Below are 24,187 nucleotides of genomic sequence, written 5' to 3'. Positions count from 1 at the left end.
GGGCTTTCACACCAGGGGTGTTGCTACAGTCTGAGATTCAGAGTCTGGTTTCACACTCATTTAACTCCATCAAACTCCATCTTTGTGCAGTTGTGTCATCATAAATGTGCAAGTAGCAGGGCCAAAAACAGTATGCTGGTGAATTATATTGGTGCTACTATGCACAGCAAAGTGTGCATCTATTTTAATCGCAAATAGTGCAAATGACTGTTGGAGCAAACGTGGTGTGGTTCAGAATTAAAAACACTGAGTGAACAATAGAGGGATTAAACTAATTAAACTATTTCATTGTTGTTAAAAAAATTAAACAGCCTTTAAAAAGAAAGGTTCTTTCTTCATCCAGGCCATGGCAAGCATTCATTTTGGTCCCTTTGCCTGATTTTTCCAGAGGTGTTACAAAAGAATCATGTCAGCAAACTAGGCAATGTTTAATCAGAGCAGAAAACCAAATATAAGAGGACTATCGTATCTCTGTTTGTATGTTTGTACTGACAATAAAATGACTGTTGACTATTCAGAGTGTGAGTTCCTCTATATCATCATCAAATGATGTAATGGCCCTGACCGCGGGTCGGCTCTCTGAGACTTGTAGAGTGCTCCTGTTGTTGGGGAGAGAACTGATGTTTAGTTCATTCGGTGTGTCTGTGTCCCTCCTGCGTCCTGAAAACTGTGTTGTTAGAGGAGGGCTCAGGATCTCCATCTTGCTGGATGGGTCTGATGGAGGTGGAGTTGCAGTGGCCCCAAAAAGCTGCTGCATGAGGTTAGACTTCCTCTCTTTGACCAGGCCACCCAGATCCAGCCCTTCATCAGGTTCTCGAGGGGACTGATTTTGTGCATTTCGTGTCCCTAAACTTGCACGTGGGGTGGATTTACCAAAAGAAGGTGCGTAGCTGCCGAAAGCAAGATCAATATCCTCGTTGGGTGCCTGAGCTCGGAGACCACCTCCTCTTCTTCCACTTGAAAATGTGTTTGTGTTTTCATCTGGCTCTGTCAACTTGAAAAAACCATTGTGGTTTCGTTGCTCAGACAATCGTGGAGGAGAGCGGACACTTCCCGTGTCATCGGAAAAGAAGTCGGAGTCCTGACCTTGAGTTTGAATGTCAATCTCACGCATTTTAGCCAATAGCTGCTCTTTGCGCTGACGTTCTTCTTCCACACGCTCCTGATTGAAGTCCAGATTTCTCACTTTTTGTTGCTCCTCTTCCAGATCACGCTGCTTTTGGATCTCTTTTTCCTTCTGAGACACAGACAGGTCAATCCTCCCGTCTTCCTCCTCTCTGTTTAGGCCTACTGAAAAAGAAACAAAGACTAATCACTGCAGATAAAAAAAGAATTAACTACTTTCAACATTCATAATTACAGGAAATGCATTTTAGATTTCGACCGAACTAAATTGTATATTAAAATGTGATTGTTGTGAAGGACCGATCTATTGATCCTTGAAATCATGATCAGCTATGCGACGACTGGCTGACGGCACAGCAGCAAAATGTCATTATGGAATCAATAATCAATTATCCACGTGAGCAAAATTACATAAAATTTGTAGTTAACAGTTTATTAAATATGATACACAACAACTTTCCACATCAGTTGTTGGCTGCGGGCTGTACAATATCATGTGTCATAATTAGCTATTTATTTATTTAGTTTTACATTTAGAGCGGATTTTGTTTGGGATAGTAGGTTATTCAAGTTACTTAATCCTGTGTCGTAGGCCTAACTGGCTTTTAAAATGACTTTTGATACTGAAAAGGTGTCTGCAACTCCTGCATTGCACCAACATATCAGCTATCAAAACGTGTGCAATGAGAATTTTGACCATATCTATTGCAATACACTCTCAGAAATTGTACTAAATCTGGGCTAACTTATGCAGCATTTGTTTTATGCAGCGGATGCCCTTCCAGCTGCAACCCATCACTGGGAAACACATACACTCTTATTCACACACACTACGGACAATTTAGCCTACCCAATTCACCTGTACCACATGTCTTTGGACTGTGGGGGAAACCGGAGCACCCGGAGGAAACCCACGCGAACGCAGGGAGAACATGCAAACTCCACACAGAAATGTCAACTGACCCAGCCGAAGCTCAAATCAGTGACCTTCTTGCTGTGAGGCGACAGCACTACCGTGCTATATATATATATATATATATATATATATATATATATATATATATATATATATATATATATATATATATATATATTTTTTTTTTTATATATATAATACTATATATATTGCTATATTTTTCAAGATTTGTCAATTTCTCAAGATTTTTTCGACACATTTGTAAACATAATAGTTTTAATAAGTCATTTCTACTAACTGATTTATTTTATCTTTGCCATGATTACAGTAAATAATATTTGACTAGATATTTTTCAAGACACTTCTATACAGCTTAAAGTGACATTTAAAGGCTTAACTAGGTTAATTAGGTTAACTAGGCGGGTTAGGGTAATTAGACAAGTTATTGTATAATGATGCTTTGTTCTGTTGACTATCGAAAAATATAGCTTAAAGGGGCTAATAATTTTTACCTTAAAATGGTTTTAAAAAAATTAAAAACTGCTTTTATTCTAGCCAAAATAAAACAAATAAAACTTTCTCCAGAAGAAAAAATATTATCTGACATACTGTGACAATTTCCTTGCTCTGTTAAGCACCAATTAGGAAATATTTAAAAATGAAAAAAAAAATAAATAAATGTCAAAGGGGGTTTAATAATTCTCTCATTTCAACTGTACATTATTTATAACCTATAGGCTACTATTGTAAGAAAATGTCAGTAGTTTGTATATACCTTCAGTCTCACTTTTACTTAAAATGACACGATTTCTAACTTATTTTAAGCTATCAGACCTTTTGCTATAACAACAACTCTGAGTCTCAGATGAATATTGAAGAATGAAACTATCCTGAATCGTGTCAAATCATCAATAACCAAATCCAGCTAAATGAGTAATCCACGTAAGAAGAAGAATGGACCCCTGGTTTCACAGACAAGGATTAAGCCTAGTTCAAGGCTAAATTGCCAGTCTAAGCTGTTTTAATTTAAAGAAACTCGCACCGACTGATTTTAATCAGTTTGGTCTCAAAGCACATTTGTAAAAAATATTTAAATGTCCTAATTAAACTATGGCCTATACCTGGCTTAGCCTGAGCCCTCTCTGTGAAACCAAGTCCTTCAAGATCATTAAAAAATCATACAACTCCCCATCTTTGAATTGTAATGTACATAAACTATTAGACCAACATCAATTCTATACATGACCGTAAATTTGAGCTTCTGTTTTTAGCTGTATCATCAGTGAACTATGGCGGCTTCTACGTTCCTACCTCTGTTTCTATTGAAGTTCTTCTCATTTGAGCTGAGATCTTGATCTAGTCTTTGCCTCTCCACATCTTTCAGCAACTCAGTTTCTCTTTCTCTCTTATGCAGTGTCTCTTTTTCTTTCTCCTGTTCTCTTGCAGATTCCATGTGTCTTTCTTTCTCCCTTTCTCTCCAAAACTCTTGAATCTTCCATTCCTTTGATTCTCTCGTCCTGTGCTCTCTGCTTTGCTGATCCTGCTAATGTGTTTCATACAAAAGAAAATAAAATGACAAACAAAGGGTCAGCTTTGAGTAAAAAGACAGTAAAAATTATATAATAAAAAGGTCATCTAATTGAAAGGTTATGCATGCATTTAAAGTGATGAAAACAGTCAGCATTTTGTCACCCTCATGAATTTGGCATTGGTTAAAAATACAAAAATCAATGACATTCGGAATTACTGGTATCAAGCTTAATACAAAATGTCTTACATATACAGATCATCAGCAGTTTTTTTATGAGATCTCCATTGAATTGAAGTGTTCAAAATACATTCAGTGCAATTGCTCTTTTGTGAGTTTCACAGACAGAAAAATAAAACAGTTATGAACCATAAATTACATGAAGGTTGAGTAAATGATGACATATTTTCCTTTTTGGATGAACTAGACTTTGAATCTTTGTTAAACATCAGTATCAGAAATTCAATAATAAATGTGCGTCTAAAAGCTGCTCTTAAAAATCTGACCTGGGATCATTCTTGATTCAAAATTATCTTTGAGAAGCATGGACACTCATGCTGTAAACCTAATCAGCCAGGTTACTAGTGCTCCTCTGTTGATTTAGACTATTTGGCAGAGGTTAAAATTTTAGCACTTCATGCAGCAATGCAATGCTCAATTAGAGATGTGAAGATTTGCTTAAGGAGCCAGCATTTAAACTACAGTGTAGAGCTACTGTGTGCTGCATGCTGGGATACAGAAAGAAAAACATTCAAGGCCAACCTTTTTTACCCTGTGATTCACAGTAGGCTTTTGAACCTGAAAGTCAATAATTAAAAATTACGCAGAGATTAATTAACAAGGAAGTTCATGGGTATGTGAGCTACCGAAAAGATTGATAGGCAACAAAACAAGATGAGAAGAGAGAGGGAGGGTGTAAATTAAGCCCTAACAAGACAAATTAGTCTTTCATGAAAAATAAAAGAAACAAATGAAAGCATTTTTTGAATAAAAGCATTTTTTCTTCATGAGGAATCAAATTTGAGACATTTTACAGTGTGCAGAGATTTCTAGCTCAATACACAACATCTGTGTACTGTTCCAAAACCCTCCTAAAGAGGTTGAATTTTAAGGAATTGCACAAGCTTTCAATGTTTAAGCTGATCCAAAAGATTATTTCAATAAAAATGTAAGGCATCATTACATGAATTAAAAAAAAATCCAAGGGTACATATATATATATACATACATATATATATATATACATACATTTATACATACATATATATATATATATATATATATATATATATATATATATATATATATATATATATATATATATGTATATATGTATATATGTATATATGTATGTATGTATATGTATGTATGTATGTATGTATATATATATATATATATATATATATATATGCATGTATGTATGCATGTATGTATGTATGTATGTATGTATGTATGTATATATATATATATATATGTATATATATATATATATACTGTATACACATACATACACACACATATCTATATATACATATACATACATACATACATACACATACATACATATGCATACATACATACATACATATGCATACATACATACATACATACATACATACATATATATATATATATATATATATATATATATATATATATATATATATATATATATATATATATATATATATATGTGTAAAAAAATGTTTATAGCAGTTAGCATTAATTAATATCTGGATGTGTATTTTTTCTACATATTTTTGTCAAAATCAATTTTTCCTATGAAGGAAACAGACAACATGGCAGCTCAAAAGATTTTAACAGCACTGGCATATTTAATGACATAATCTTTTGAAGCTACTGTACATACTATTAAAGGGATGTTTACCCCAAAATAAAAACTTGGTTAATTTACTCACCCTAACAAATTCATTTAGTTTTCCCTCTATATGTTTTTTAAATCTCAAGAAAAAAAATACATTTATATTTTGAAGAAAAAAACGTCACCTACATCTTGGATGGCCTAAGGTTGAGTAAATTATCAACTAATTGTCATTTTTGGCTAAACTATCGATTCAATTACATACACCATTAATGACATAGTAAATAATTAAATGCACAAAAAAGAAAGAAAACGAATGTGATTTATATGTCATTTTGCAAGTACATGCCTTCAGAGAAAGGTAATCATCAGTCTGGTCATCAGGTGGAAGATTATTGACAAGAGCTGGGGGTGGCGATGGGAAATCCAATGAGGATGTTCTGTCCTCTGTCTGTACTGCTTTAGTGCTGGTTATATTAAAGCCTTTAACACATACGTAAACACAAAATACATAAATTACACACAAACACATTCACAAAACAATACTGTTTTTATCAGAGCCCTAACAAACACTCTTCCTCAAATCTCAAAGCCATATAACTAATCCATAAAAGCACTTTAATTAAAGCTAGAGAATATAATTACAATAGGAAGATGTTTGTTATGGAATCATTCCCTGTCTGCTTGTAGTAATTATGGACTCACGGTTTAAGTGTGTAAGAAAGTCCTTATAGGAATATACAGCTGTGCAATGGGACTTTAACAAATCTACCTTTCCGTTTACTGCCATTCTCTGCTTCTTTTCTGGAAGAAGCTTTATGCATCCTGTTAGCGTAGATGTTTCGGGAATCCAGCTCCTTTTCTTTCTCCTGATGTAAGACATAAAAAATGGTCGGGTTTGATGAGTTTGTGACTAAATGAATGCAAGTCTAATACTGCATAATCACATGTTATGTGTGGCTGTTCTGGGTACAGTATTTAGCACCTTTAGTTTAGTGCAAAGTCTCTCCACCTCCTCCTGCAGTGCTTTAACTTCCTGTTGTACATCGTGAGTTTTCCTCCTCTCATTAGCAAGCTGCCTCTGAAAGCTCCCGCTACTCAGCTCCATGTTCTTCTCCAATTCCTGATGTTAAACAACGACAGCGTGTCATAAAAGAGAACACACATTGACAACATGATCAGTAACTGCAGTCAATCACAGCTCCTAAATGTACTTTCTGTATGGGATTTAAATGGCTCAACCTAATTTCAATCTTTTTAAAATGATAAAATGTTAAACTTTGTTAGATATGATTTATATTTTCTGCAAGAACATGACCCTAATCAGAGTCCTTTACTGGTAGCTGATGTGTTTCAGTGTAAAACCACATTTTGAAAGTCAGGGGAACATTTAATCTTGGCTATTACAATAATTTTTAAGGGAAATTTTTAGTGGTTTCCTACTGTGCTTTGCCAAAGATAATTTGAAATTCATAAAGGTAAGTAAAAAGACATATGTGTAATTTAGATTATTAAAGCATCAATTGTAAATGTTTTATTAATTAGAATGATTTAGTCAAATATAAAAGAATTCTTATTGTTATAATTATTATTATTTAAAATGTATTATTTTTATGATTATTATAATATTTACTTCAGAGGTATAAATTCACTCCAATGAAATTTTAGAAAATAGCACAGATTATAGATTATGATTCATTATATTACATATAATCTAATATAATGATCTATAGTTATAAGATTCATGTTTTGGATCACTATTTTCGAGTTGTGGTTTGGCCTGTGGAAAAATGAACTGGACTTTCTAATGTAAATGCACAAACATTGCATTCAAGTAGCAATTACACAAAAATAATTCAATTTAAAAGATGAAAATCTCATTTTCATCCACTTTTCCGGGGCCGGGTCGCGGGGGCATCATTCTTAGGAGAGAACCCCAGACATCCCTCTCCCCAGACACTTCCTCCAGCTCCTCTGGAGGGATCCTGAGGTGTTACCAGGCCAGCCGAGAGCCATAGTCCCTCCAGTCTTTCCCAAGGCCTCCTCTCAGTGGGACATGCCTGGAACACCTCCCTAGGTAGGTGTACAGAAGTCATCTAAAACAAATGCCCGAGCCACCTCAGCTGACTTCTCTCGATGTGGAGCAGAGGCTCTACTCCAAGCTCCTCCCCGGTGACAGAGCTCCTCACCCTATCTCCCTGCCATCTTGCGAAGGAAACTCATTTCAGACGCTTGTATCTGAGATCTTGTCCTTTCAGTCATGACGTAGATTGACAAGTAAATCGAGAGCTTTGCCTTTCGGCTCAGCTCCTTCTTTACCACAACGCACAGGTACATCGACCGCATTACTGCTGCCGCTGCACCAATCTGCCTGTCAATCTCACGTTCCATCCTTCCCTCATTCGTGAACTATTCAAGGATATTTTACTTTATTTTACTAAAGATGAAAATAAAAATGTTAAAAGTAATAAAAATAATCAAAAGCAAAACAGCCCTGCATAGTCTTAACTGTATAAATTAATAAAAGTCTCTCAGTCAAAGGCAGTAAGTGATTTTTCCATATTACATTTAATGATTGACGCACTGATCCAACTAACTGATACACATTTCCATTACCTTTTCCATTTGCTTTTACTGTTTACATAAATAATTGTGTTTTACAAGAACACACACTAAGACATGAATTTTGACAAAAAAAAATTATGTTTTTGTCAGTAACTCTGTGCTAATTAAATTCTGCATATCACTTCTTAATCAGTTTGAATAGTTCAAAATCACTTGCAACTTTTGTCATGATCTAGATGATGGTTATACTTTGTAATTAATCAGCAGATAACATGCATCCCAAACTGATCCACTAAATGCTTAATACATATACAAAGAAAAAAACATACTTGCATAGAGCCTTCTAATGAAACTGATGGCACACACACATGACGACCATGCGCCAAGTTATAGCAAAAGTCACATTTAACTATTGGCCCTCAACAATCATTTTAGTCAATCTGCGAATTAGTCGATCAGCGAAAATAAATAATGGCATAGGGGCCTGCATAAATAATAATTGTATTTTCAAAATGGCATGGAGACAGTCACGCATATTTTCATTTTTTAAAACCACAAGTAAATGTAATAACAAGCCTGATCAAAAGAGATCTTGAGAAGATGGAACAGCGTGAATGGATCAGGATAGCAGGAGACAGATGCAAAGCGATCTTAAGTCAGCCAGAAAACATGACAGAAGAGGTAACCGTGGGCTCTTCTTAAAGATTAGACCGAGTGAGTCATTTAATTATTTTTTTTTCACTTGGCACATAATAGTGAAGTGAACTGAATAGTAATTGTTCATAAGATTTACGTTTGTAGCTACATGATTTTTTTTTAACCATGACTGACCTATAACGTTAAATGGCACGAACTAATTAAAGACTAATTAGAGAACTGAAATTGTTTGGTGGACGTATGTCACAGTAACTTTTATTTCCCGGTTTTGTTCTGGGAATTATTAATTTATAAATTAAGCACTGCCCGGGACAGCATGCTATACTTAGTTTGTTTGTGATTTTTTTTGTGTTCTTACCTTCACTCTGTGTTCACTATCTTGCAATCTGCTTTGAGTGCCGATCAGTTTTCGCGAGAGTTCCTCTCTCTCTCCAAGATTCTGGTCATCTGCGAGTTGTTGCAGCTTCTGCATCTGGCTGCGGCAGCGTTGGAGCTGAGTGTCTCTTTCCCTGAGGCTGCGCTCAGCTGTGCGTTGATTCTCTTGACTGCGTCGCAATCTCTCGCGCAGCACGTAAGTCTCATTGTTGTGACGAGCCAGCAGCTGTGAGATCTCGCTGTCCGTGTCATTGTAACGGTGCAGAGCTTTCTCTTGCCGGAGCTGCAGTTGTCGCAGTAAACGGTTCTCTCGCTGCAGCTCGTCCGCATGCAATCTCAGCTCAGACAATGCATTCTTCAACTCGTTGATCTTTAGTAGACGCGCAGACAGCATGCGCTTAGTGACCTGGTCCACTTCTTTGGGTGGAGCGTCTTTGCTCAAACTTTGGGATCGGATTGCTCCTGCTCGCTGCTGAGAATGATGGGAGTGGGGTAGGATACGGCGAGATGCACCTTTATGCACACCTGAAATGACAACAAATATAGGTAAACAACATTAAATACAGAATTCCAAAATAGATAGACTTAAAAATGTTGAGTGTGTGTGTATATATATATATATATATGTATATATATGTGTGTGTGTGTGTGTGTGTGTGTATATATATATAATAATTCAACTGTATGTGTATGTTTATGTATGTATGCATGAATGTGTGTGTGTGTGTGTGTGTGTGTGTGTGTGTGTATATATATATATATACACATACATATATATATATACACACACACACACACACACACATTCATGCATACATACATAAACATACACATACAGTTGAATTATTAGCCCCCCTGATTATTTATTCTCCAATTTCTGTTTAACGGAGAGAAGATTTTTTTCAACACATTTCTAAACATTATAGTTTTAGTAACTCATTTCTTTTATCTTTGCCATGATGACAGTAAATAATATTTTATTAGATATTTTTCAAGACATTATGTTTTATTTTATTTTTATTCTAGCCGAAATAAAACATATATGATACGACTTTCTCCAGAAGAAAAAATATTATCAGACATACTGTGAAAATTTCCTTGCTCTGTTAAACATAATTTGGGAAATATTTAAAAAAGAAAAAAACATTTAAAGGGGGGCTAATAATTCTCACTTCAACTGTATGTATGTGTATGTGTATGTGTGTGTGTGTGTGTGTGTATGCATGTATATATATGTATTTATATGTATGTATGTATGTATGTATGTATATATATATATATATATATATATATATATATATATATATATATATATATATATATATATAAAATCTAAAAAACATTTTTACATTTTTTTATTATAAATGTTTAAAACAGTAACAATTATTAATATTCTTTGGAATCTGATTCATATTTTTTCCAGAATGCAACCCTGCTGAATAAAATTATTCTTGAATAAATAATTCTTTAAAAAAAAATCCTATTCATACTTAAAACGTATCTGAGTCATTGACCTTGAATGTTGTAAAAAAGTAATAGTTTTCCATTCAGATGATACTTGATGCGGAGTGTCTCTTATGCAATCTGCTGGTCATTATTGGTACTACAGGATACAACAGTCATTCTCTAAAACAAGTTTTGGTTCTATTACACAGTTATAATATATTTAGTCTATATTCCACTATAAATAGCGATATGAAAACATATGAAGTTAACTTTTATTTAAATCTAACCCAATTTGAGGACAATTGAGATATTTTGCACCACAACATTTGATTTATTCAATTATGGACAAATAAATATTTGAAATATGTTTCACTTTAGATAGTTTTGTGATTATCTGCACTGTACTTCAAAACAAACAATAAGTTGCAAAACTATAATGCATACACATTACAAACCAATTTAAATATATATTTCATAAGGGAATTTATTTATTTTTTTATTTCACTATATTGTTTAAATATTTATGTTTTTTTTTTTTGTTTTACAATATTGTAAAGAGAACTAGTCTGAAAATATGCTGGAAAAATATCAGTGCCAAGGCTCAGTCCTCAAAATGGCCTTCATCTGTTTAAATAAAATATTATCTCTTCTTTCTGTTTATTGTTGTACTGAAATATGACAATGCTGTATCCTTGACAGGTTTTCATGAGCTTCATCTTCAAAGTATCCATTTATGACCGTCACCAGTCACTCATGTCCTGGCGATGAATCACAGCAATCAGAATATCCACTGAAACCTGATTGGTCTCACTAACAAACAAACAAAAACCTGGATATGCACAATCACCAAAAGATTCAGATGCTGATGGCCGTGATCAGTATGCTAATTACATTATACCTGTAAATTGGTGGATAAGAGGAAACGTCAAACTAATTTCATGCGCTTCAGAAGGTGTATGCAAATGAATTCATCTTGTGAATTGCTGATTAATGTGTTTCATTATGTTTACTGACAAGTAATCAAGGTAGTACATAACGCACTTAGATAAAGATGTCATCCAACGTGATTTAAGAAGAATTTAAGAAGACGTTTTTGCTTTAGTGAAACTTGACTTTTGAACAGAAGTTTACTAAATGTTCAATACAGCTCAAAAGTTTGGAATAATTTACAATTTTTAAAAAGTCTACAATGATGAAAGTATTTACCTTTTTAGATTTTAAAATTGTAATTTATTCCTGTGATTGAAAATGTCAAAATTGCATTAGCCCATTACTCCAGTCTTCATTGTCACATGATCCTTCAGAAATGTTTGTAAATTTTTCCTGCTTATTAATTATAGTGTTGTTGGTGGGTGACATTCAATAATTCATTAGTTTTCTTTTCGGCTTAGTCCCTTTATTAATCTGGGGTTGCCACAGCGGAGTGAACCACCAACTTAACCAGCATATGTTTTACGCAGCGGACGCCCTTTCAGTTGCAACCCATCACTGGGAAACATCCATACACTCTAATTCACACACATTAACTACGGACAATTTTAGCCTACCCAATTCACCTATACCACATGTTTTTGGACTTGTGGGAAAAACCGGAGCACCTGGAGGAAACCCACGCAAACACAGGGAAAACATGCAAACTCCACAAAGAAACGAAAACTGATCCAGCCGAGGCTGGAACCAGCAACCTTCTTGCAGTGAGGCGAATGTGCTACCCACTGTGCCACCGTGCAGCCTACATTCAATAATAATAGTTTTTATTATTAGCAAGATACTTTGCTAAAATAACATTTAAAAGAACTGAATTTTCTTTACATAGAAATCTTTAGTAACATGTTTACTGTCACTTTTTCATTTTTATAAGCCTTTAAGATAATTTTTTCAAGCCAATTAAAAATATGCTTTTATTTTGCTAATTTTACTTCCAAAGCAAATATGTAACAAGACAAAATAATAATTATGACTATGATATGGCAATCTGCCCCCGCTTTATTTGTATGTCTTTTGGTTTGGTATATTCACTATCATCTTACATTTATTATTTAATATCCATCTAAATTTCTATGATGTCATTTACTCTGTATTGTTCTGTTTTTATGTTAGTGCTCTGTATTTGGTCTTCATCTGTGTTTTTCGCAAATAAGAAAATCAATTAATCAGAATCGGGGCCTGTGGAGCTGCGCTTCGGTGGATTTGCTCTTCATTGTTTGAACTTTCAGCAGTGAAATGTAAATCACACTGAACTAAACTAAACTGAACTTCAACTCTGAAATCTGGACTTTACTTAAACTATGTTAAGCTGCTTTGACACAATCTACATTGTAAAAAGCGCTTTATAAATAAACATTAATTGAATTGAACTGAAAAAAAAAATTTCAAAAAATTTAGTTTCCTACAAAAATGATGTAAAAAAAATAAACTTGATCAAATCTAGTCTTAAAATGTCTTAAAATTCGGTTTGAGATTTCAGGTTGGATTTCATGCAATTTATTATTTTCCAATGCATCCCACTCCTCTTGCCACTTGTTTAAAATGTAAATGTTGATAAAAGGTCTCATCTCTGATGGAGGAAATTGCCATTTGTTCACAACTTGTTTCAAAGCATCTTTAGCAGCTGCATTAAGAAGAAGAAGAAGAAGAAGAAGAAGAAAAAGAAGAAGAAGACGAAAAAGAAGAAGAAGAAGAAGAAGAATAAGAACTATTTCTTTAGCACCAAACAACCATTTAAAAAATAATAATATTCAATAATTATTCAACTAATACAGCCTTGGTTTTGACCAATAACGTATTTATTTAACTAGTAACAAAAATCCTTCAATTCACATTTTAATGTTTTTTTTTTCTAGGTGTAAATCACTTTTTTTTTTCTCCATGCAATTTTCTAAATGTGATTTCAGACTTCTGGAATCCACTGTACGCTTTTGTCTGTAACATGCATGTGCACGAGTAAGTATACCTGTCCTATGCAAAGGGCTGCTGGAAACTCTTCTAGATCTCCCTCTTCTGAGGGGCGATGGAGAAGCTGAAGGTGAGAGTGACCGATCTGAATGGGAGGCGTTTTCATAATCATCAGAGTAGAACGAGGCACTGCTGCGCTCTCCGTCTGAAAACCCATTGCGGACTGGATCTCCAGCCGGCTCTCGAGTTCTGCTTTGTGCATGATCCCCAGCCGAGTTCCCCATGTCCTTTCCATAGATTTCCTGCTTCCCAGATTTAAGGGTTTCTGAGATCTTCCTTTCATTATGGTGAGACAATCGGCTGTGCTCCGATTCCTGATTATCTTCATGCAAGTCCATGTCTTGCCCTGCAAAACAGTTCACATTGAGCAGAATGAATGTGTGCTCACTAACAATTTATAAGCAGCACACATACAATCCAGACACACAAATCAGAAAATGCAAGATCTGTTTAAGGCTCGGTATGTTTGCAGATTAGGTTCTGTGTTTGTGTGAGAGTGACATTAAAGCAGACACTTAACACTCAAGCTGTCTCAAAGGTTTCATCATGATTTATTCAAGCCACTGTTATGTTTGTTGCTCATTTATTACAGTAGGTTATTAATTCTCAACTAGTAGTTTCAACTAACAGTACAAAATTATGATAGTTTAGTACATAGCTTGGTTTAGAAGTCATGGTTTGGTATGATTTCAATACACGATATTCATCGGATTTACTACATTTTTTAAAGGTAAGTGGTTGCAAACAATTTATATGGGCTGAATTTAAACAAACAAATTAAGTTTAGCAATGTTCAACTTTATCTGTTTGTTTAAATTCAGCCCATTTAAATTGTTTTCAACCATTTACCTTAAAAAAATGGAGTAAATTAAATTTTACAGCAGATCAATTTTACAGCAGATCAGGGTAATGAAACAAAATGCATGTTATACAAGTTAAATTATGTGGGGGTTTTTCTTTATTAAAATTAAATTATTTTTGCCATTTTATTGACAATAAAAAAAATCTCAGATAGTATTGTAAACTATACTATTACTTACAATATTATTACTTAATATTATACTGCAGTAATATTATACGTATTACTACAATATTTAATGCTACAGAAAACAAATGATTGAACTCAATTGCTATTTATTTTTAGATAATCTCATTATAAATATAAATATAGTTTAAAAATATAATTTACAAAGTGGCATTGATTTCAGATTTCTTCAAACACATTAAATAATTCAGTCACCACTAACAGTAAAATTGGAATTTAATATTATAAGCATCAAAATGTTTTCTTAATATTAAAGATAAATAAAACTACAACTTTAAAAAGTTATAAATGTGCAGCGTTATATATTAAGTATTACATGTGCTCTGGTCAAAACAATACTGTATTTGTTTAGTATACATGCATGAAAAACAGTTAAATTAGACATATTATTTACTTTTATTTAATAGTTACAGAGCAAATACAAATTTATACATGGCATTATCTCAAATCAGACATCCTCATTTATGAAACTTCTTTTATGTTCTTCCAAAACTCATTCTTCCCAAATCTGGTAATATGTATGTGAAGTGTAATAGTTGTCGAAGATCATTAATGAAGTACAAATAAGAAATCATTAAGTGTCACCTAGAACAAAGAGCCAACAGAGCTAAATATAAGACCTACAGCAGTTCTATTGTATCATCATAAAATAAGCTTGATTTATGACCCTTTTGTGAGGACAATGACAAGTGCTCCTCTTTCAGTCCCTGAACCTGCAGAATCCAGATATGCTCTCTAGTCTCGGTCACCATGGAGATTGAGTCTGCAGCCAATAATATTATTCACTCCTAAATTACATGCGAAATGCATTCAATTATATCCTCACCTTTCACCTCCCATCTTTTTCACTGCAATGTTTATGTGGCACACCGCTTTAAGAGGTGTCAGTAAATCTTATCATTTAAAAAAGAAGATATTAAAAATGACATTTGAAAGAATAGTTTACCAAATACATATCAGAACCTTTTGGCTACTTGCACTTACAGGCTTGATTAAAATGTTGAAATACAGAATGAAATTAATAGAATGAAAAATGTAATACTGATTCTTTGTTTTCTATACATTAGAAAGTATGCTGCTTTATTCCTGAGCAAAAATAACTCAAGTCATCTTGACTATAAATTTTGATTTCTACATTTAAGTGTCTACTTCCTGCACTCTCAAACTTTAAAAGTTGAGTTAACTTAAAAAAAATTTTGCAAAGAAATATTGAGTTTTTAAACTTCTGTGGTTGAAGTTGTGCCAAATTATTTTTTTAATTGAGTTAAATCGACTTATTCCATAAAGTATACTTAACATAAACCAGCCTTTTCAGTCAACTTAAAAATAATTTGGCACTTTAACCACTGAGGTTGAATAATCTCTCCATTTCTTTGCAGCCAGTTGCTGCAATGTTAAGTTAACTTTTTATTTTTTACAGTGTAAAGTGGGTCTGTGTCTGCTCATAATTCAGTGTAATTGATCTATCCGCATGTTAAGTGGTGACGTATGTAATACTGTTTCCGGGTCCAAGCCGCACTAATTTGAACTAAGAATATATTCATTTATGATCACTTTTTATTCATATCACACATTAAAGTGAATTTTATATTAAGTCATAGTGTACACAACAATGTCTGGGCTTGCTGCATCACAAATATCCCATCGGATATTAGGCATGGACATATATATTGCGATCATGATTTTCGAAAGTACTACATCGCTTTGTAAACGTTTGTAATTAGCATTTCATGAGACTCCCCATACAGTTTGATAGAGTGCTTGGACCTGGAAGCCGCTTTGTGTGACATCACACTTAACTAGCAGATAATGGATTATAAAACAGATAATAGTTAATAACATAATAAACAATAAAGACTATATGTCGCGCTAAACTGTTAGGGTAATGGTTTGTGTATATATATAAATTTTATTTATAAGTCTTTAGGTTTGGTTTCTGTTGCGCCTTTACTGTGTAAAGACGCCTTAAGACACCCAGTAAAATAATTAAGTGCAACAATATTTACCAAATGCTTTTTAATAATATACTTAGAAGAAAAGAAAAAAAAAAAATAAAAAAAATAAAAAAAATAAAATAAAAAAAAATCGCTTGATGAAATCCACTTAAAAATCACAAAGTAGCCCCCAAAAAATAATATAATATTTTAAATCGTCATACTTTGGCACTTTCCTTCAAACTACTTGGCTATACACGTGAGTATTACATAGGTTTTAATAATTTAAAATATAACCTAATTTAGTGTCATCACTTTTACTTTTAATTGGAATAAGTACAGGTCATAATAAGCAATCTTAAATTTTTACATTAAGATATGTTGTACCTGAATGGGAATTCCATGATTTTGACATTATATTTTTAGAAAAAAGTTATTTGAAACATTAAAGTACACATTCATGTTATTATTACATGCTGTTTTGTATGTATTTAAAATGCTTAAGTGATTGTAATTTGATACAAACATGAGAATTCTTATAGTTGACCTACGTTTAATTAATAATCAACGTCTTCTGAAACCATTTTCAATGAGGATAAAACAATTTTTAGTTGTCAAGGACCTATTCTTGGCTTTAGGAAAATAATATTATGAATAAATAACTACAAAACTGATACAAACAAACAAGCATGCATTAATTATTTATTCGTTTTTACATAGATGTCATTTAGTCATCAAGTCTAATCCCAAAACCTTTTCAAATAGCCAACCTGGAGCCCATTACACATTGTTTAGGACATATGTATGAGCCTGTCATAAAACACTGAACCATCTGCACTTGACAGGTTAGTCTGAATAATCTCAGTAACCATCACAACCACAAATGTCAGTCGGTTTGATTGATATTCTAATAAAACTGATTCCAAATGGAGTAAATATGAACCTAAAGTTATGATATTAATATATATGCAAGTTATCATCCAGAAATACATATTAAATTGTTAAACATTTATATCAACTACTGTTGCCAAATATCACAAACTATCTAAACTTATTTAATTTTGTATATTTTTTCACCTGTTTATGGTTGAGAGGAAGCTCAAGGAAATTTATATTGTTGATTTTCATCTTTGATTTTTGCATTAGGCAAGCTAGTCCTTTAAACTTAGTTAGCTGCTTTTCTATTTGTTTGTTTACGCTATACTCACTCTGTTTGACATTTAGTTTCTGTTAAACTTCCTATATTTCCATTAAATAAATTCTTATGTTCATTTTTTCTAAAACGTGTGCTGACTCTTCACTCTGGGACTGAAGATTGAAGTGTGTTCTCCACGTTTATTTATTTTAATTATTTTTTATTCTAATTTAATATTGTTTACCTAATTTTAGTCTTGTTACACCTTTTGAACAAAACTCCTAGACTTAAAAGAAGGTCGTAACACAACAAAAAGAGCTTTATGATTGTAAAACTCAACTTAGTCCAACTACAGGTGTCCATAAACAACAAAGCACATCTTCATTTAAAACAAAACAATGCCAGGCTACAGGATACATGTCTTTGTGTCATGGAAGAAACTGATTGTGTTTCTTATTTACCACCTTTGTTAGTATGCAGTGTTACTCAAAGATAAAAATAGCAGAGGCTGAACGTAACGTAACGTTACATTTTAAAAACGGGTGTGAAATCATTTTAGCAGGCTACTTACCAGTTTCTCGTCCTCCTAAGTATCCATAACCATATATTATTCAGTTTCTTCATAACATGGCTCGATTAACGGCTCACAAACTCGCTAGCCAGCTACATGGCGAGCTAGCTGGGATTATATGGTGATCTAGGACAACACACAACACTCAGCTGAACAGACGACGTCAAACGCAAAAACGCTATGCGATACTTTAAATAGAGGGCGAACGCGGTTGTTTGGTCGCCCGTCCTTTAATAAAGCATCATCTGAGGTCGGTTATGGCGGAGCGGGAGGCTTTGAAGAGGAATGTGTGCTTTACTGAAGGAGTTGGTGAAATCTCTGAATCCACGCCTCGCCTTCTGCTACCGGTGTCATAGTGACGCTTCGCCATGGCAACGTGCGCGCGCCTATCCGTCACCACTTGTTGAGCGCGGATGATATACAGGCCTAATATTTAACAGACAACACAGGCAGAATATCTATATTTTAATATTTTAATAATATTATTCTTTTAAATTCAGACGATCAAAAAAAAAAAGGCTAAATAAAATATTAGTTAAAATTAAGACACGGTGGCTCAGTGGTTTGCCTCACAGCAAGAAGCTCACTGGTTCGACTGCCGGCTGGGTCGGTTGGCATTTCTTTGTGGAGTTTGCGTGTACTCCCCATGTTCGCGTGGGTTTCCTCAAGGTGCTCTGGTCGCCCCACAGTCCAAAGACATGCGGTATAGGTGAATTGAATAAACTAAATTGTCTGTAGTGTATGTGTGTGCTTGTGAAAGTGTACCGTGTTTCCCAGTACAGGGTTGTGGCTGGAAGGGCATCCGCTGTGTAACACATATGCTGGATAAGTTGTCGCTTGCTGTGGCAACCCCAGATTAATAAACGGACTAAGCCGAAGGAAAATGAATGAATGAATTAAAATAATAAACCTATAGAATACCTGGTAAATAAAGCCACTAACGTATTTTATATTTATATTTAACATTTTTATTTATTATATGATTTTACACAGATGATACAAATGCAAATGACCTAATAAAATCTAAATTCAATAATAAATACAATACTAAAAAATAAATTAAAGAGCCCATATTATACATGAAATAGGGTCATATTTAGGTTGTAAGGGTCTCCAACAACAGTCTATAATGCATGCAAGGTCATAAAACACTTTTATGGTCTTATAATCTGCATTTATTTTTACCTAATTATCCCAGCGACTCCCACATGAATCGTTCAGCGATTCATTTGTTCCCAACCCCTTCCTCAGCGCGAAGCTAATCTGCGCTGATTGGACCGATGACAGCCTGCTGCGATTGGTCGACAGTGACAGGCTTCAGCACGAGACAGAGTGAAATGCCCAGCTGGTAATCAACTATATAAACGTAGTCACAGTGCACACACGCTTCATAGTGTAAGGCTTTTTTCACACACACACACACACACACACACACAACCCTCCTCAGAAGAACTGGGGAGATCGACGTGAGTCTCCTAGCCTCTCCCTCTCCCTCTCCCTCTCTCTCACACACACACACACACACAACGCTCCTCAGAAGAACTAGGGAAAGCGACGCGAGTCTCTCTCTCTCTCTCTCTCTCTCTCTCTCTCTCTCTCACACACACACACACACACACACACACACACAACGCTCCTCAGAAGAACTAGGGAAAGCGACGCGAGTCTCTCTCTCTCTCTCTCTCTCTCACACACACACACACACACACACACACACACACACACACAACGCTCCTCAGAAGAACTAGGGAAAGCGACGCGAGTCTCCTGTCTCCTAGCCCCTAGGCGTCACAAACTCGACCTGTTCTTTTTCTCTCTCTCTCTCTCTCTCTCACACACACACACACACACACACACACACACACACACACACACACACACACATCACGTTCCTCCTCAGAACTAGGGAGATCGACACGAGTCTCCTAGCTTACGATCGCCATAGCAACGACTAACGGCAGTGGAACGCGAGCTCACAAAAGCATTTAACGTTAAATCCGTAAACAAAGCGGCACGCGTCGCGTTTTTAACATGGCTTACATGTGATAAGAGAATATAAAGAGTAACCGCGTGTACTGTACCAAGTTAACAAGTAACAAAACACAATAAATACATAATTTGCAAGTTAAACGAGGCAACAATTTTAATCGCACTTACTTACACTAGTGAATAAACCTCAACCACTGACTCTTCACAGTTCACAACTCATCTTTGGGTAGAGACTGTCAATATTATCCATCTGAGCACAGCGTGACTTCATTCGACCGGCGGCGTCTGTGTGTGTGTGTCTAGTGTTTTTTCTGTGTTAGTGGGCGGGGCCGCAGGTTTCAAATCTCCCTGGTTTGCGCGCGTAACTACTGGCGAGGCTTGTGTTTCGTGGCTGCGTCATCGCGAAACACCTAATGACTCGTTATCAAGACGACTCGTTTGAAGCACTATGAGTCGACTCTTTTATAGATGAATCAATAGTTTTAAACACTGTACACTTACAGATTTAAGCCTTAGCTGGATATTTCACTTCACTTAGAGATGTGTTACACACTACATGGAAGGGCATTTTCAAAAACCCATAATATGGGCTCTTTAAATATAATACACTTTTACACAGTAAAAATAAGACCACATCCACAAATGTCTCAGTGTAAAATATTATCTATATCTAAATAATAACATTGAAAATAGAAGGGTGATAAATAAAGGGTGTCAATAAAGGGTGAAGAGTGAAATGTTCCTTGGCTCGATACCACTTTGGCAACTACTGTGTCCTTTTATAATATTAACTAAACTAAAATTAAATAAATAACTAAAGCAAAACACGGGCCCTACTTTGGGCACCTCTGGTTTACATTGTAGCCTACGTTCCTGAAAACATGTCAAGAAGAGCAACTAACCAAGACTCCTATTCTCTATTTGTATTTTTTTTTTTGTTTTTTTTTTGTATTTTGTATTATATTTCTTATACTATGAAATTCAATAGAGCCCTAAAGGTTTCTAACATTTTTCAAATTATCTTTTTTTTGTGTTTAACAGCAGAAAGAAACTCAATAAATTTCGGAACCACTAAATAATGAATAGATTTAAATTTTGGTATGAACTATCCCTTTAATAACAACATTCATTTTTTCCCTGTGAGAAAAAGAAACTACATTTCCCATGATTCCCGTCTCGCGCTGGAGCCAGAGGATAAGCGCTGCCTCTGTGAGTGTGCGTCTCGGTCGCGGTGGAGTGAAGTGCACTGATGGAGCGCGAGCGGCTTAATTATAACACACATTTATTATATGATTTTACACAGATGACACAAATGCAAATTACCTAATTAAATCTAAATTCAATAATAAATACAATACTAAAAAAATTAATTAAATATAATACACTTTTACACAGTAAAAACAAGACCACATCCACAAATGTCTCAGTGTAAAATATTATCTATATCTAAATAATAACATTATGGGTATTTAAAGTTTGTGTCCTCCTTTTGACCTTTGCATTTTAACTGTGACAAAGAAAGGTGTTTTTACAAGTGACTGTCTAATGAACACGGGAAACATTAGAGGGTATATTTACACGAACTGCGGTATCTTTTTGGTTCAATGAATCTGCATTATTCTGGCAAATAATACCTTTGATGTATTATAAAAAAATTATAAATTGCCTATAATCTCTGTCAATAAAAATTTTATTAAATAAATTTCACTTTAAGTTATTGTTTAATGTCTATTGTTTGAAATGATGCTGTTTAAAATCATTGTCAAAGTTCTTTTTAAGATTATTAATCTGTTGATGTTAAAAGTATTCTACCTATTGTGTATTATATGATGTATTGTCTATTATGAGATTGTTGTTAATCTATTTTGTGGCTTCACGCTGAACAGGCTCCACTAATTTGAGCTAATTTAATTAATTGTTGCTTAATCCTTGTTGAATGTAATTATTAAAACTGCTTGTAATCCATTCATTCATTTCTTTTTGGCTTAGTCCCTTTATTAATCTGGGGTCTCCACAGCAGAATGAACCGCCAAATTATCCGGCATACGTTTTACGCAGCGGATGCCCTTCCAGCTGCAACCCATCTCTGGGAAACATCCATACACACTCATTCAAACTCATACACTACGGACAATTTAGCTTACCCAATTCACCTGTACCGCATGTCTTTGGACTGAGGGGGAAACCGGAGCACCCAGGGGAAACCCACGCGAAAGCAGGGAGAACATGCAAACTCCACGCAGAAAGGCCAGCTGACCCAGCTGAGACTCGAACTAGCGACCTTCTTGCTGTGAGGCGACAGCACTACCTACGCCACTGCATCACCCTGCTTGTAATCTGTTACCTCAATTCTATTGAGTAGATATATAAGGTATTATTTTTTAGAGCTGAAGAACAGGCTCCACAAATTTTATCTTAAATCAAAATAAAAACATTAAGTCGTTTTCATTAATATTGTGTTGCTTTTTCTGTTCAATTGAATCAATAATTTTGTTAAAAATTTGCTAAATTTTTTAAGCGTTTGTGGTTACTCATATTAAATGACAAATTTTACATAAACTAATTTAATTATTTGTTAATCCATATTTGTTGAATTTAACTAATAATATTGCTTGTAATCTGTTACCTCGATTTTATTGAGTAGATATAGGGTATTGTTTTTTACAATGTACTAAGAAAAATCCACAAATATCCGACAAATTATCTTCTGATGTTTTTGCAAAATGACCACTTTTCCAGCCGGTGTTATGTCAAATTCTGCATTTTGTTATAATTCCAGCATGAAATCACAATAACTTTCCAGCAACATCCTACATAACAATAATTTTGCATATATTATACAATAAATATTAATGAGAATGTGTCATTACACAGCGCAGTGCATTCTGGGAATTTGGGACATGGAAACTTGGATCCCACAGCTCTGCATAGGTTTATTGCATCATACACTGATTTGCAATAAACGCTCACACTATAAACAAAGAAGAAAATCATATATGGAAATGTTTTTTATGGCAGCTCATTGTCACTTACGGATAAGCACTTTTATTTGTTCTGCTCCCTGCGCATCTGTGCTCGACTTCTTTACATTCGTTTTAGACTGTCAGTTTCATTACACGCTAGTCCATTTTTTATTCTCAGTGTTATTAGATGTTTTTTTTAAATATATATGTATATAACTGTCTGTTTTATTCTGTGGTGATTTGCAATGGTTTACATTACGAGTGTCCAAACTTTTTCTTATAAAGGGCCAAAAACTAAACTTGATTGATGGTTGTGGTCCGAAGTTAATGATACCAAACCATATTACATTAAATTTGCTGTGGGTGATTCTAATTTATTTGAGTATTATTTAAAATAACTAGAAAACATTGCTTTAAAACATATTAAATAATCATGCAGTATGACTTTTTATGTAATTAACTCATTATAGTAAATAATTAATCCAATTTATAACAAAATGGAGTTCAATACGGAATACACTAGTCGAGCTGCTCCTGCCTATACCTTGATTTGTTTGCCAATGTCTTGTGCATCTGTCAAGTGACAGTATTTACATTTACAAGTCAGATTTATTTACAACATTTAATTTTAGTTGGCTTTTTTTGTAGCCCCTCAATTAAACAAAGAAACAAAAGTTTACATTCAATTCGAAATTACTTCTCTGTCAAAGGCATTAACCCCTAAGCAACTCCCCATCCTTTTCCTTCTCTTTTCAGATGGCATGGCGGGCCAAACCAAAGGTTACCATGGGCCAACTTTTGCCTGCGGGCCCTACTTTGGGCACCTCTGGTTTACATTGTAGCCGAAGTTCCTGAAAACATGTCAAGAAGAGCAACTAACCAAGACTCCTATTCTCTATTTGTATTTTTTTTTTTTTTGTATTTTGTATTATATTTCTTATACTATGAAATTCAATAGAGCCCTAAAGGTTTCTAACATTTTTCAAATTATCTTCTTTTGTGTTCAACAGCAGAATGAAACTCATAAAATTTCGGAACCACTAAATAATGAATAGATTTAAATTTTGGTATGAACTATCCCTTTAATAACAACATTCATTTTTTCCCTGTGAGAAAAAGAAACTACATTTCCCATGATTCCCGTCTCGCGCTGGAGCCAGA

At 34.3% G+C, this 24,187-nt stretch overlaps 1 protein-coding gene across 1 annotated transcript; it reads right to left on the bottom strand.

Annotated features, from left to right (window-relative positions):
- Nucleotides 1-331: 331 nt before the first annotated feature.
- lca5 (lebercilin LCA5) lies at nucleotides 332-18,370 on the bottom strand. Its single transcript, XM_056448638.1, has 9 exons — nucleotides 18,075-18,370; nucleotides 13,388-13,735; nucleotides 8,972-9,513; nucleotides 6,377-6,514; nucleotides 6,164-6,260; nucleotides 5,741-5,874; nucleotides 4,332-4,367; nucleotides 3,353-3,584; nucleotides 332-1,290 (listed from the first exon to the last, which is right to left on the bottom strand). The coding sequence occupies exons 2-9, from the start codon at nucleotides 13,725-13,727 to the stop codon at nucleotides 515-517; spliced, it is 2,295 nt and encodes a 764-aa protein (XP_056304613.1). The 5' UTR covers nucleotides 13,728-13,735; nucleotides 18,075-18,370; the 3' UTR covers nucleotides 332-514.
- Between the last annotated feature and the right edge of the window lie 5,817 nt (nucleotides 18,371-24,187).

Source organism: Danio aesculapii, chromosome 23 (genome assembly GCF_903798145.1).
Source record: "Danio aesculapii chromosome 23, fDanAes4.1, whole genome shotgun sequence".
Lineage (NCBI taxonomy): Eukaryota > Metazoa > Chordata > Actinopteri > Cypriniformes > Danionidae > Danio > Danio aesculapii.
The sequence above is the reverse complement of the archived record's forward strand: the minus strand, read 5'-3'. Positions and strand labels throughout refer to the sequence as shown.

What these genes read in the sequence shown, in the direction of transcription:
- lca5 (XM_056448638.1), bottom strand. Translation starts at nt 13,727, where the DNA reads ATGGACTTGCATGAAGATAATCAGGAATCGGAGCACAGCCGATTGTCT. An exon ending in GACTTTGCACTAAACTAAAG is followed by an intron (nt 6,261 to 6,376) that starts GTGCTAAATACT and finishes GTCTTACATCAG; the next exon opens with GAGAAAGAAAAGGAGCTGGA. An exon ending in GAACTTCAATAGAAACAGAG is followed by an intron (nt 1,291 to 3,352) that starts GTAGGAACGTAG and finishes TTTCTTTTTCAG; the next exon opens with TAGGCCTAAACAGAGAGGAG.